Consider the following 14,837-nt stretch of genomic DNA (forward strand, 5'->3'; position numbering starts at 1 on the left):
TTCACATAAAATAAGACATCCTACACACATACATCCAAAATCCACCAGCACGGCTATGCCACAGCGCTGCGGCGTTTCTGCCGGATGCCTCAAACGCTCACAAGCACGGCCGTCTACATGGCCAACCTGGCCGTTGCAGATATCTTCTTCGTGATCTCGCTCCCCCTGCGAATCTATTATCACCACAACAAAGCTGCTACTACCTCCAACCACACCAGCAACTGGTCTCCAGGAGATGCTTTCTGTCAGCTGACCTTCACGTTGAAGTATATCAGCCTATATGGAGGAATCTTCTTCCTGGTGTGCATTGGAGTAGACCGCTACTTTGCTGTGGTTCACCCTCTACATCAGCACCTGAGGAAGGTTCGTACCGCCCGTATGCTAAGCGTTGGGATCTGGTGCCTGGTCCTGGCCCTCAGCCTCACTCTGCCTTTTCTGTATTCGGCAGCATCCCGATGGAACAAGCCGTGCCTCTCGGATCCTTCTTCCGAACGCCACCTTACTATAATCCTAGCTGCTCTTGGCTTGGTGCAAATGGCCTATCTGTTGCCTGCATTGCTCCTGCTATTCAGCTACTGCAGCATACTCCGTGTGCTCTGCAGGCTGCCACACCGCAGGAAGATCCGGCACCGACGCACACTCACCGTCATCTACTGGGTCCTGGTGGTCTTTTTTGTCTGCTTTACCCCTTATCACCTCAATCTATTAGGGTACACACTCACACAGGTGGGCCTTGTGCACAGCTGCGGTCTGGCTCAAGTCACAAAAGTGCTCCATCCCGTAGTGCTCTCACTGGCCAGCACTAATTGCTGCCTGAACCCCCTTATTTACTACTTTTCCAGTAGTTTGGTACACAAAGAGCCGACTGGCAGCAGAGGAAGTGCTAGTCAATGAGATGTCTGCTCAGCAACATCACATATTCTAAACTAGAAACTGATGTAATGGACCATGAAAAGTTTTAAACGTCATTTAAAGGATTACTCTGCTATTTTTTTTTATGTTGGAGAGTAGCTAAACTAGACGGAATGCTTGCTAAACACATGCTTCAGTGACTGAATGAAGGAAACAATCCACATAAATGGCAGCGGAAAGTTACTCACCGCTTTCCAAGCGAGACTCTCCATGATAACGTGTTCGCACTGCTCCAGGTGCTTCATCATGTCGTGTTTCAGGGTGGGCTCAGCTTTAATGAAGCTCTCTATCACCTTGTAGAAGTCGAAAGCAGGCAGCCGGAAGACGTCCAAGATCCAGGGGAAGCACAGATCAGTTTCCACAGAATCGCTGGACCCTGAGCTGCGGCCAAAACCTCCACTCTTTAAGGAGTTCCCTGGAAAAGGAAGCAACATGTGTGGCTAATGTATACAAGATTGTTCTCTTAAATACACATCTATAAACTGAAACTAAAAAAAAGACTTTAGGTCACATTATGAGTGTTTAAGGTTAAAAAACACTTAAAATAACTTACCAACATAGGTTGCCATAACAACTTCAAGGGCGCATGCAAGCAATGAGGTATGAAATGCTGCATTGTTGAGAAGTTTACTGAAAAAAAGCAAGTAACATGATTAACTGTCAGTGTATATTTCAGAACAAAATTACAGATTACTTATGGCCACAATGATCTGATAAATGACATAAGATGCTGCTCATTTCGTTCTTACCTGAAGTTTTGGACAGATAATACCAACAACACCAAAAAAAATCACAAATAATAATACCAGAAAAAAAAGTACAACAAATAATATGACTGAAATTTCATTAAGGCTTACCGATTTAAGCATGGACTCCATGACTTTGTAGTAGAGCTGGGCACCAAGATTAAACCGCTGAGAAAACACAAAAAAGTTTGTCCCTTTGTTGTACAAAAGCTACATTACTGTTTAAAAGTTTGGAGTTGATTTAAAAAAAAAAAAAAACTATTTAATAAGATGTTAATAAGATAATGTTTTTGAAAAAAGTCTCACAGAGGCTGCATTTCGTTGTTTATAAAAAAAACAAACATCAATAACATCGTTTAATATTACAATTTAATATTACTGTTTTCTATTTTAATACATTTTAAAATGATTTCTTCCTGTGATGTTGAAGCAGAATTTTCAGCACCCATTACTCCAGTCTTCATTGTAACGTAAACCTTAAGAAATTATTCTAATATGATGATTTGCTGTTTAATAATGATTTCACATTACTATAAATGTATTATCAAATGGTTATACTGCTTAATACATTCTTTCTGGATTCTTTGATGAATAAAGTTCAAAAGAACATCATTTATTTGAACTCTTTTGTTACCGTTACTGTCCCTTTTGAGCAATTGAATGCATCCTTGCTGAAAAGTAGTATTAAAAATCTTACTGACTCCAAACTTTTAAACAATATTTAATATCTGAGAATTATAAAAGCAATAAAGCACTTGATTAACCAGTTACTGTTATCTAGGGTGTCATTTACAGATTCACAAACATTGAAATAATAACCACTGGCATTTTGGCAGCATTCACAAAAAGGCCTGATAATATCTGATTCAAATTAGATGGAATTATCAACAGCCTTAGCAGCATGATGGTGATAAATGTAAAAAAATAAAAATAAAACACCTTTCTGCCCAGCCCCTCACAGTGCTGGCCCACAGCCTGAGCAAACCTCTTGATGAAGACCTGACCCAACTCTTCAACCCTCTTTCTGATCTCTTCAGATGGGTCAACAGTGCAGTTCTGACAAACACATTACAAATAATACACATTATATATCACTTTGTTTCTATATAATATAGATCTGACTTTTCTGTCTAGGAAACAAAATAGATTTTTAAAGTAAATACCTTGTAATAGACTAAGAGATTGCTTGAGGGCTGGTCACTGGCTGAGGTGAGATCAACCCTGAGCTGCTGTATGGAGTTCATTGCAGCCCTAGAGAAACAAAACAGAAAACACTACAGAAAATAAAAAAGGTAAAAGCATCAATTAAAGTCAAATAAATTTCAAATAAACCTCAAATGTTTTCAAGACAACCTTCGGTACAGGAAGGTCTCAAAAAAACTCAGAAGAGGTACTTTTGCTCATATACATCCTTCATCCGTTAGAGTACTATTAGTGTACCGAGTATCCAGGATAAGTTCAGAGATTTGGGGGCCTCGTGAAAACATCGAAACCAGATCTCAGAGGGAATCCCGTCATGTGGCATAAGCTTAGAGCATTACAAAACTGTTGGGTGCACATAATACCATTCACAAACAACTCTGACCCTGACTAGTGAGCAAATTCCCAAGCTGTTTTGCTTCAAGAAAGGTTTCAAAGATTTAGGATCCTTCAGAAATCATTCTGATATGCTGGTTTGGTGCTTCATATTAATTTTAATATATAAAATAAATGTAGGAGAATTGTCTCATTGTCACATAGGTATCGAAGGAGCAAAGTCGCACCTGATTGGGGTCTGTGGAACTGGAATTGCAACATCATCTCCAGACAGATTCTTTCTTGGAGTCATTTCCACCTTTGACCTATGAGGAATATTGACATTTATTTCAAAACATATGTAGCTGCAGAAACGTATGACAACATGATTTAAATTTGATCACACTCACACTTCTGTTTTGTTGGGGGAAAGAGTCTCATCATCAACCAAGAACAGCCTGGCATCAAAGTCCTTGTTTTTGTGGTACAGCTCTTCATATTGCTTGGAAAGTGTCTCCATCTATAATAAAAGGAAAACAGATGGCCACAAGCATTACTTTAATTCAGACTTTGGAAGGAAATTGTATTGTATGTCTTTCTCATAGCTGTTAATTCATTGTTAATAACCAGAGCTGAACCTGCAATAGCATTCCTAATTATCACCATGCAAACAGAGAGTCTATAAAACTGTGTACATAGTCCAACATGTAACAAACTATAAAATACAATACAGGCAAGTTCAAATTCATAGTCCAAGGTGGGAAGTACCCCATGGGGATTTGATTAGTTATCTAAAAACAATACAGCTCACAAAAGCAGAAGCAGCTTTTATGTGTATATTACTCACAGGAGGAAGCCCTTGGAGTCCTGAAAAACCCACAGAGTCCAGAAACGCACAAAAAGTCATCTGGTACACGTTTTTCACCTGGAAAAGAAAATAATGTGGCCTCTACTTAGAAAAAAGTAAAAGCTCCACTCATGCGATGAGCTACTATTCATGCATGGTCATGTAAATGCAGATGTGATTATGCAAATAAGATCTATTTTATGGACACAAGCTGTATTTGAAAGCTTGCAACGGCTCACGGGATTGTATCTGAATGAGTGCCAACCTCATCCACACTGCAGTCGCTCTCCTTGCACAGTGTTTCCAGCAACTGCACGTCCATCTCTGGAGGACGGGTTTTGGCTTTGCCCTGATTACGTCGGGATGTCCTAGTTGGAGGACTCAAGGTGGATGAACTAACTGCTGACTCTGGAATGAAAACAGGAGAACAATTAGATTTTTGTCATTCCAAGTAAACAAGGCTGTTTTTAAAAACATTTCACTGACCATATTTTTATATCACGCAGTATTGTGATTTCAACCACCATTTATTTGGATAATTTTCAAAATATTACTGTTATTGTGTCATGCAAAGTAGTTTTAAAAGTATTTCAGGTGAGAATGTAGTTGTTTAAAACTCAAATCTGTGGTTTATTTATAAAGACAGCGCCACTGGCTCTGACGTCTCTTTAGTGGTTAAACATAAAATATAATTCGTTTTGGGTAAATCTAACAGGTAATCTTTGGTATTTATTCAATTTATCTATATGTTAAAATGAAAATAAAAAGAGGCAATTGATATAATATTTCATTTCATTGTATTGTAGGCTGTATATACACACTTTTCCCTGAACTAAGTACATTTCTGCGGCTATTATTATGTTGAAATGAAAACAAAAGGAGGCAGTGGTATTTGATGTCCTATTTTGTTTAATGTAAATATACAGTGAGGAAAATTGCAGTAGCCAAGGTGAGCTGACTGATGTTATCAAGTACGCTGCTGTTTGCAGAATTACCGGACTTGCGTCATTCACAATATTTTCACTTATTATCTCAAATGGCATTTAAAACATTTGCCCCTGCTGTCCCCCGAGCAGAGGAAGGTAAGGAAAACTCACTGTAGGGTGACTGAAGCAGAGAAGGAGCGAAACGCTTGGTGAAGAACTCCAGAACACACAGCAGCAATTGGAAGGCTATCACAAGGTCATCCTCCATCTGCAGAAATGTTCCTGTACAGGACAGATGACACAAAAACAAGTGACAATGTGCTCATGAGGATACACTATCATATATTCCAGAGAGAAGCTGGGGGAAACTCCACTCACAAAAGCAGAAACTGTAAACGAGTCTTGTTGTTTGCATGGACAAACAATAGAATGTGACAAATATTTCCATTTTTCCTTAATGACTCACCCTTGGCCAAGAGGAACATGGTCCAACTGCTTTCCCAAAGCTCTGTTCTCTTGAAGGAAACATACATGGGACAGTAAGATCACTGGTGTTTAATGGAACATCTCTAGAATCTTCTTTAGGTAACTACAGGTGGGCAAACAACAGAATGAAACAGGATTTCTACTCACTTTGCTTTGTCAGGCTCTGCAGAAATTTTTTCACAAGTCCTGGAGGAAAATTAAAGATGGACTTTAAGTTAGTGTCAGCATACTTGAACATTGCATCCACTAGAGGTGCACCAAAATGACAAAAAAAAAAGTAAAAAAAAAAATAATAATAATAATAATAAAATAAAAACATTTAAAAATCATTATCATCAACCACATTATTATTATTATTATTAATAGCTATTAATAAAAATGCTTATTTTATTAGCTTAAAATATTTACAAATATTATTACTTGTGTACCTGTTACTAAAAAAAGCAGTTATTTTTATTATATAAAAAAACCATCATAGCAAAAAATGTTTAACAAATATGTTTAACATTCCGTAAGATAATCTTTGAAATGGAAGAAAGTAAAGTGAACTGAAGGACGAATATAAATAAATAAACAACAACAACACTTGCATAAATAAAAATAAATTTATTTATTCCAAACAAATGCTAATAAAAAATAAAAATAAAAAAACTCAATATCTATATTAACTATTTACACTTTAATTTTGGTACATCATTAGCATGTACTGTATGTTATAATCACAATCAAAAACCAACATAATAAAGTAACTGAAACCCACATATAAAGTCCAACAAGAGTTTATCGACTGTTATAAACATAGATGTTATTTTCGATGCAGTGAGGAGGCTGCTACATTTAACCACAGAGTTTGCTGACACGAGGCACTTGAAACTCAAAAAAAGCACTACCTTGCAGCTTGACCACAGTCCAACCATATATCTAGACTTTCTGTTCAGCACCCATGAAGCATTGTTATTTTTAGTAATGGCAGAAAAACAGACTGAACTGGGGCCTGCTGGCTCGAAGTCAAAGGCAAATAACCCACAGAGCAGATCTGTTTTATAATGAGACGGCTGCTGCCACCTTCAGGTTTACAAATGACATGGAGAAACGGTTCATGTTTTTTTTTTACCATTTAAATGCAATAAGAAAGGTATCAGCAAGTTAAAACTCATAACACACAAAAAAAAAACATAACCAATAACACAATAAAAAACAGAAAACTGTTTCAACGCAGTTATATACAACAGGTTTTATCACCCAAAGAGTGCCCCGAGGTGAGTCACGCATTCTTCAAATGAGATGCAATGCATGCATTATCTAAATAAAGCGTCAAGCTGAGGGAAGGGCGAGCACACCTTGAAACATGCCCAAGCTTCACCGGATTAGCAACTGTTCAGTCCTTCACTGTAATGAGCTTGTAAACCTTATATATGCTTGCATTCTGTATACAATCAGGGATAGTTTCTGTTTCCCTCTTAGATCTGGATCTCAGATAATAAAGGCCTGTTCACACCAATGATGAGAACTATAACGATAAAGATAGTCTTAAAAAAAAAAAAAAAAAACACATTCTAAATGAAAAGTCCACACCACAGCTATAACAATAACGACACAGAGGAACAATATTGTTGGAATATTGTTTTTCAAGTTGATGAACAATTATCAGGGCTCCAGACTGCGACCAAATGGTCGCATTTTGCGACCAAAATTTGAGAGTGTGCGACTGAATTTTACATCCAGTCGCACATGTGCGACCAGTAAATTTGCCTCCCCCACCCTCCTTATTTCTTTTATACATTAAACGTGGAAGGGGCACGTCAATGATCAATGAAATGAGCAATGAAATAATCAATGAGACGCGAGCGCACACGCACGCAAACACACACTCGCACACATACTCATGAGACGCGAGCACACACTCGCGTCTCATTGAGTGATGCCTGTCTGTGAGGCGGCCAATGCGTATGAGAAGAATAGGGAATGGCCACTGTAAGTGGCTAAAATGTGTGGAGGTGGAGGGGCCTAAAGATAATCGAGCGCGCGTAAACATCTGTGGGAAGGAAACGGAGACAAATATCATCACAAGTTGATGTGCGTGCGTCTGAGCTATGAGCAAGCAAACTATTGATTCGTTCTTCCGACCTGCGGGTAGTGTACCAGTGTCAGAGTCTACAGTGTCACCGTCGGATGCAGTGTTGCCAACTTAGCGACTTTGTCGCTAGATTTAGCGACTTTTCAGACCCCCTTAGCGACATTTTTCGGAAAAAAAAGCGACTAGCGACAAATCTAGCAACTTTCTTGGACAAACCTTATTTAGTCTCTGAGACTGTCTGGTACTGCCGCACGAGCAAGAGGTCTCTCTTTCCCAGCGCGAGCCTCTCTCTCTGCATCTGCTCTGTTCAGCGAGCACAGAGAGGAGCAGCACTTTCAGTTAAAAAAAAAAGATATTCTGTAGCTTCTAACTCTATTTTACATGCGAGTATAGCCGAAATCACAGCACAACCATTGTCTTAATCATATGTGTATTTGATTTCATTAGACAATGTCGTGAATAGGATTTTAGTGCAGATTAATATCTTTGAGAGCTGGATATGTATTCTTAATGGAGCGCGTTTCAGTCATTATAATATTCATTCCGTTGTTTGTCAACAGAAACATTAAAATATAATAATAAAAACAGTTTTATTGCGAATTTGGCTGCATTAAAGTGCAGTATGTAAGCACAGGGAGGCAAGAAAATACGACGCACTTACGTCATGAATATGCTAATAAATGTATGACGTCATCTAGCGACATTTGGCGACTTTTCAGGCGGGGTTTAGCTACTTTCCATTGAAAAAAGTTGGCAACACTGGTCGGATGATGATGCAGAATCAGAGGTTGGTGTGGCGAAAAAAGCCCGCACTCACCATTTTCGAGAAGATTAGCTGAAGAATTCAGCTGGCTGAGGTACTACAAGCTGTTGAACTATATGAACTGCGAATACTGCAACAGCTACCCCAGAACTGCGGTGAACACAAAGTTTGCCGATAGTACAAGCACTAAGCAGTTTAAACACAATACACAAATTAAACACAATCTCAGCCTAACACATCGAGTATGCCGCGACATGTTTATAAATCAAAAAGCAATACCATTGCCGGTTGCTTTTTAGAAGACAAATGATTGTAAATCAGAGCGCAGATGAGGCAGAGATGTGGAAATTTAACACGGTCTACTTCGTTGCTAAAGAGGAACTACCCTTCAACAGTGTTGGGGGTAATGCATTACAAGTAACGCGAGTTACGTAATCAGATTACTTTTTTCAAGTAACTAGTAAAGTAACGCATTACTTTTTAATTTACAAGGAAATATCTGAGTTACTTTTTCAAAAAAAGTAACGCCAGTTACTTTGTATTCCCATTTTTTGACTGACAAGCCTCCTGTTCCCATATTGGGAGAAATCGGAAGTATGGAGGCGTTGTGTGCGCTGTGTGAACATGATGTTACTGTAGTTCTAGACTAAATGTGAATATGCATTAATTCATCCCAAAAAAACAAAAAAACAAAACAGATTTTAGTATTCATCAAAATTAATCAAAACAGTGAAATGCAAACTCAGAATATGACGCAAACCTGCAATAACTAAATATATTAAATAACACAAATGTATCTATTCCCATTTTATTAACAGTGTCTTTGCTGCTGACCTTTAATGATCCAGTTCAACCATACTAATAATCAAAAATGACTTTAGATAAACTAACAATTGTGCTTCATTGTTTTTTTTTTTATTGCTGAAGAGTGTTGAACCTTCTTCTCCCTGTGTTCTACTGTACAGACGTGAATTTACTTTTCCTTCAGCCTGAGGTTTATTCATTACACTTTTTGGTGTGAAAGGGCTTTTACATTTGCTATAAATAGAACTAGAGCTGAAACAACTAATCGATTTAATCGATTAAAATCGATTATTAAAATAGTTGTCAACTAATTTAGTAATCGATTCGTTGCTAAATAATTTTTATTTGCCGTAAGCGGCTCATTTCGTGCATATTTTAAATCCGCGGTGACCAAAGTGTGGCAGTAATGAGCCACCGGAGGTTTTACTCAGCCAGTACAGCAGGAGAAGTAGCGACTAGCCAATAGCTGGCCTCGTTTTATGTCACGTGCTTCCCGCACAGCGTCTCTGCACTCTGCAGCATTCAGCGTGATGGGTGAGGCAGGCGGCAGTGGAGTAAGCTCGAGAAAGAAAAAAAGAAAAAAGCGGAAGATAAAACTAATAGGACGAAGTCATCCAAAATGTGGGAGCACTTTACTTTGAGCCTTTCAAAAAGAAGAGTAACCTGTAAACTGCGGCAGGAAACATATCCTCTAAAAAGAGAGCAAGCCTAACTGTTAAGCCCTGAACATTTGGACATGATGTTGACCTTTTTGCACTGCAATGCAAAGTTTTTCTCAAATAATGAGTGAATAGTGTTCTGCCTCATTTCCCACAGGTAGTCGAATTCCTGTCAGTTCAGGCATAAGCGGTTTTGTTAACATTTTATCGCTTTATTACATTTTTTGAATTTTGCACTGTTATAAGGACCACTAACGTTACATATTTAAAATCCGATGAAAATCACAGTTTGCAGACTTTTATTTGTGCAGATTCTGCAGTACAATGTTGTTTTGCGAATGTTTAGTCGTAAAAGCTGATAACATTGCTTTTTAACAATTAACATTTAAAGCTTTGTCGTTTACCAGTTCGTAATTCAGTCTTGCAGCCTAATTATGACTGACTGAGAGAGGTTAATGTTTAAATGTATTTGAAATGCACTTTTTTTCTAAGCATTCACTGCTCTTTTTCACACAGCAGGTTTTTTGTGTGTGTCCCAATTTTTTTTTTTTTCTGGACAACCTTCTGATGGATTTTAGTTTTACTTTAAATTTTATTTTAAAATGTGGTTCCATTCAGGTTTCATGCCATTGGCACTTTATTGGAAGGATTGTTTACAGTTTCACAGCATAAGCTATAAAAAGCTGTTTCCCAGGTATAAGCTGTGTGTTTACAGGAAAAAAAATAATAAAATGCAATTTTTACTGCAATTTTATTCTGTTTTATTCTTATTCTTCTTCGTGAAAATATGTTCTGAAAGATTCCTTAATAAGCTTTGTTCGGGATGTTAAACTACTTTTAGGAGCCCTAAGGACTGCCATGGTGAAAAACATTATTTGAAACCTCCTTGTGAAATTTGCTAGAGTATGTATGGGTCCGTGTTTTGATTGCAGAAGAGTTCGACAAAGGATAACTAACATAATAAAACACACACTCCAGGTATGTTTTTGATGAGGATATGACAATGCAAAATGGTTAAAAATCTCTAAAAAGTCTATGTTGAATGATAAAGACCCTTTTGTTATAATTTACTTGGGGAAAAAAATCGGGCAAAACTAAAATATAAGTACATAAACCGATTCATCGATTAATCGTAAAAATAATCGACCAATTAATCGATTATCAAAATAATCGTTAGTTGCAGCCCTAAATAGAACTTCTTATATTAAAAACAATCAAGCCCTGCTCATATTTAAAAAGTAACGTGAAAGTAACGCAAAAGTAATGTAAACACATTACTTTCCATAAAAAGTAACTAAGTAACGTATTTAGTTACTTTTTTAGGGAGTAACGCAATATTGTAAGGGCATTACTTTTAAAAGTAACTTTCCCCAACACTGCCCTTCACTAAATACAAAAGCCAGCTCGACCTTCAAAGGAAGAATGGCTTAACTACTAAACGAAAAAATACAACAACGATACAGCAACGATACACAATTCGTTGGAGTAATTGCGATACTCTGAAGAGGAAGACTTACACGAAAATCAAAATCTGTCTTACTTAGCACTTTTTTTATTCTGAATGTATTGTATTTTGTTTACTATGTGTACTGTCATGACAGCGAAGGTGCTGTCAGTTTACCTTGTTGCATCTTCAAAAGTGCAGAATAAAATGTGACACAGAATTTGAAACAGCACATTGTAATTTCTGCATCTATTATTAAAGTATTTATTAGTTATACAGTGGAAATTAGTAGATCTGGTTAGCATGTTGATTTACGGTGTGCGCCCCTAAATTTTCTGGTTGTGCCCCTAAAATTTTTCAGTTGGGGGGCCACTGTGCTCCTAGTGAAAAAAGTTAGTCTGGAGCCAAGATTATAAAAAAAAAAAAAAAAAAACCCTGACACAATTGGAATCAATTCTGGTTTAAAAAGCTCAAGCATTTAAAGCGGCACACAACAAAACCGCAACGAATGCTTAACATAAACAGAACATTATCATGTGTTGGTGTGGACAGAAATATAATCAGCGTTATACTTCTTGTTCGTGGTGTTAACATGCCTTAAGCCATTAGCTGTATTCCCATCACCCTGTTATTATGTGCATTTTAAAGTATCGCATCAGAAACGAGTGAAAGTTTTGCCAAATTTCAGGAAAAAGTTCCCTTAACTCTCCAGTATTTTTGAAAAAAGTTGTCAGCCACCGTCAGCGATTTTGATGATTTTCACTCAAATTTGATGGCCTACACAGTATATTTTGCTGTATATTTTACCAAAATAAAGATCAAAGCCTCTACTTCTAAACAAAAAAATCCTTTTTATTCTATTTTAAAGCATTCAATTTTATCAACACTTGAATACAGGTAGGTTTCATAAAAATGTATAATTCTGAGCAAAAAGGTGAGAAAAATCACATTTTTATCAAAAACGACATCTGCATAATTTTCAGTGTGATTATCAAAGCATAAATCCAGTAAATCGCTTCCATCAACACCTCCAAAGCTTGCACAGCCATATACCATTTCCTGGATCATCAAATTGGGAGATGGAAACGCACTTGACAAATAAATTCCTCCATGTGCATCAAAAGAATCATGTGACTCTGCGTGATGGGATGGGATAACCTGACTAACCAGCGGACTGATCTCGTTGCACAGCAAATCAAATGTTGTTTTGGTCGTTCTGTAATGCCTGAGTCAAAGTCTGTCATCACAGGATTTCTGTATAATTGCCTCCCAGAAATTATGATTTTGTTCTCTTTGACTCATTGGATGGAAACGGTGCTTTATTCACAAATGTTTTACGCGATATTCAAATTCTGTGCATAATTTAAATTCGCAGCTTTCGATGGAAACAAAGTTATTGTATTGAAATGTCTGAACACATAAATGGAATGATTTCTGATACACAGAATGATTTCTGAAAGATCATGTGACACTGAAATCTAAAACATTTTAAAGTATATCGAAATTGAAAACAGTTGTTTTAAATTGTAATAATATTTCACAATATTACAGTTTTTATTTATTGACATAGTTGTCAGAAGATCTTGGTTGCGGATAAAAATCAACAATGTCCAAACATTGCTAAATCAATCATACGTTCATTACATATCACTAAAACAAAACTGAAGAACAACACTTACTTCACAAATCTTTGGTAGAGAGCCAGCGTCACATCGTATTTGTTCTCCAGTCGTTTCAAAGCAATGTTCACTTTAGGGCTTATAGTGTCCACGTTTACATCCATCTTCCTAACGAGACTGATGAACTGCTTCACACTGCACAGGAAGGGCAACTTAATTAAAGTGTAGCACATGCATTATTAACACTTTAAAAGCATAACCACACTCTGACAGCCCAACCTCATCATCCTTAGCGAGAAAACCAGGACTTCTCCATGATATTTATTAATTTGCCACACATACCTTAGTCCAACTACTTTCAGGAACTGTGTGAAGGTGAGGCTGATGCCATCAAGCTCCATCCCTGCAACGAACAGACAAGCTCCCCACTGATGTCTGTTTGAATACGGCATCTAGCATGGAGGACACACACGCTTGTGTTATTACACATTAATAAATGAACTACACTAGATTGGTAGTGCAGACATAAGAGGAAGGCGTACATTTGCCTTGTCCATCGACCTGATCTCCCTCTCCCAAATTCTCCACGCATGATCACAGATGGGATTGGTGGCCTGAAGCTCCTCACTGAGAGACACGAACTCAGGCTCCTTGTCCTTGTGTCTGGTAAAACAACACAGTTGACAGACATGAGTAAACACATTGTTAGGCGACTGACACTATTGTGGGGTGGTCACCATACTGGCGCTGCTGGTCATGCAACATCGCTTATACACATAATGAATAAGAGCGCCATATTCACATAACCATATATGATCACTTCCCCTTTTATATATTTTAATGAGTAAAGGTCAGAAGAAGTATGTTGTTTCATTTTCACATTAATATATCTAATACGCTAAAAGACGATGGAACATTATTTCACCCATATTTCGATTTTTTTTAAACATATAATGTTATTTGAAACATTAAAGTTGACACTTTACTTGCATTTATTATGATTTCTATGTTCCTAAAATCACTTTTGTAAATTTAATATGATGCAGATCCCAAAATGGGATGCCTCGTCTTTCACCCTAAATATATAGATGTTCATATAACTGCTGAATTTAAAAGTTTACACAATATTTTCTTGACATTTCTTTTAAAAGTGAAAACTGAAGTTGTGCATCCCCAATGGCCAAAAATAACTGCTACTGTAATAATAACAACATAGCAGTTAAATATAAGTTGCGTCCTTATTATCATGTTCTTACCAAAGTAGCTCAACTATTAAAAACTGTTATCAAAAATATAGCAGCATAAACATGTTTAGCAGCCGTCATTTGTAACTGTTACTTAGTTACTACAATAAAAACAGGGCATTTATTTATTTATTTTTTATTTACATTTTTCTTAAGATGACTGACATACTGTCGGTCGCAGGATTCCTCTCCCAACATCATCAATAACTAAAGACTGTCTGTACTGATCATTCATTAGAGTAAGTCTATTGTGTCATGGAGGTATTTTTTAGAGACTGTCTCGCGGTGTAAGCTCACCGTTCGGGGCTCAGCACTGCGTTCTCGCTGCTGTCCGGAGATCCGCTCTTCGTGTTCCCCTTGAGCTCTTTCTTCTGCGGGGTCCCGCTGCTGCGCTTCTTCGGCGGCATCGCGATGCAGAGCGCGTTCACTCACAGCACAGCGATGGTTCACAAGATGCTGTTTTGTGGTGTTGTTGTTGTTGTTGTGTTTAGTGGCTGGATGTCGGAGCCCGAGATCGCTTGTTTGTGTCCGCAACTCTCCACTATTTCCGCAACTACCCAAAACGCGGGAAAATTGATCGATGCAACATCCGCCACTACCGCGTCACGTCCGGTTCTTGCGCGTACTAGTCAACAGTAACTTTTTAAAGTTACATTATGTTACAGTTTTTTTTTCTTCAGTATGAACAATGTATTCAGATTAATGGATGATGAAACTTTTAAATGCAAGTGAAACATTAACGTGAAATTCTATGCTCTTTCATTCAAAACTTGGCAGACTGGAGTGTAGCTGAGA

General features: G+C 37.5%; 1 protein-coding gene across 1 annotated transcript in view; it reads right to left on the minus strand.

Annotated features, from left to right (window-relative positions):
* The window catches only part of rb1 (retinoblastoma 1), a 31,554-nt gene extending 17,065 nt beyond the window's left edge, over window positions 1-14,489 (minus strand). Inside the window, exons 1-17 of the mRNA XM_042710870.1 lie at window positions 14,340-14,489; window positions 13,341-13,461; window positions 13,141-13,250; window positions 12,859-12,993; window positions 5,580-5,618; window positions 5,413-5,462; window positions 5,118-5,228; window positions 4,286-4,428; window positions 4,021-4,098; window positions 3,584-3,693; window positions 3,422-3,499; window positions 2,822-2,909; window positions 2,598-2,714; window positions 1,759-1,826; window positions 1,662-1,682; window positions 1,466-1,542; window positions 1,101-1,327 (exon numbers count right to left, since the gene is read on the minus strand). Coding sequence (XP_042566804.1) covers window positions 1,101-1,327; window positions 1,466-1,542; window positions 1,662-1,682; window positions 1,759-1,826; window positions 2,598-2,714; window positions 2,822-2,909; window positions 3,422-3,499; window positions 3,584-3,693; window positions 4,021-4,098; window positions 4,286-4,428; window positions 5,118-5,228; window positions 5,413-5,462; window positions 5,580-5,618; window positions 12,859-12,993; window positions 13,141-13,250; window positions 13,341-13,461; window positions 14,340-14,449 — 1,683 coding nt within the window. The 5' untranslated portion in view covers window positions 14,450-14,489. The remainder of the gene's footprint in view (window positions 1-1,100; window positions 1,328-1,465; window positions 1,543-1,661; window positions 1,683-1,758; window positions 1,827-2,597; window positions 2,715-2,821; window positions 2,910-3,421; window positions 3,500-3,583; window positions 3,694-4,020; window positions 4,099-4,285; window positions 4,429-5,117; window positions 5,229-5,412; window positions 5,463-5,579; window positions 5,619-12,858; window positions 12,994-13,140; window positions 13,251-13,340; window positions 13,462-14,339) is intronic.
* Between the last annotated feature and the right edge of the window lie 348 nt (window positions 14,490-14,837).

Source organism: Cyprinus carpio, chromosome A21 (assembly GCF_018340385.1).
Source record: "Cyprinus carpio isolate SPL01 chromosome A21, ASM1834038v1, whole genome shotgun sequence".
NCBI classification, from domain to species: Eukaryota; Metazoa; Chordata; class Actinopteri; order Cypriniformes; family Cyprinidae; genus Cyprinus; species Cyprinus carpio.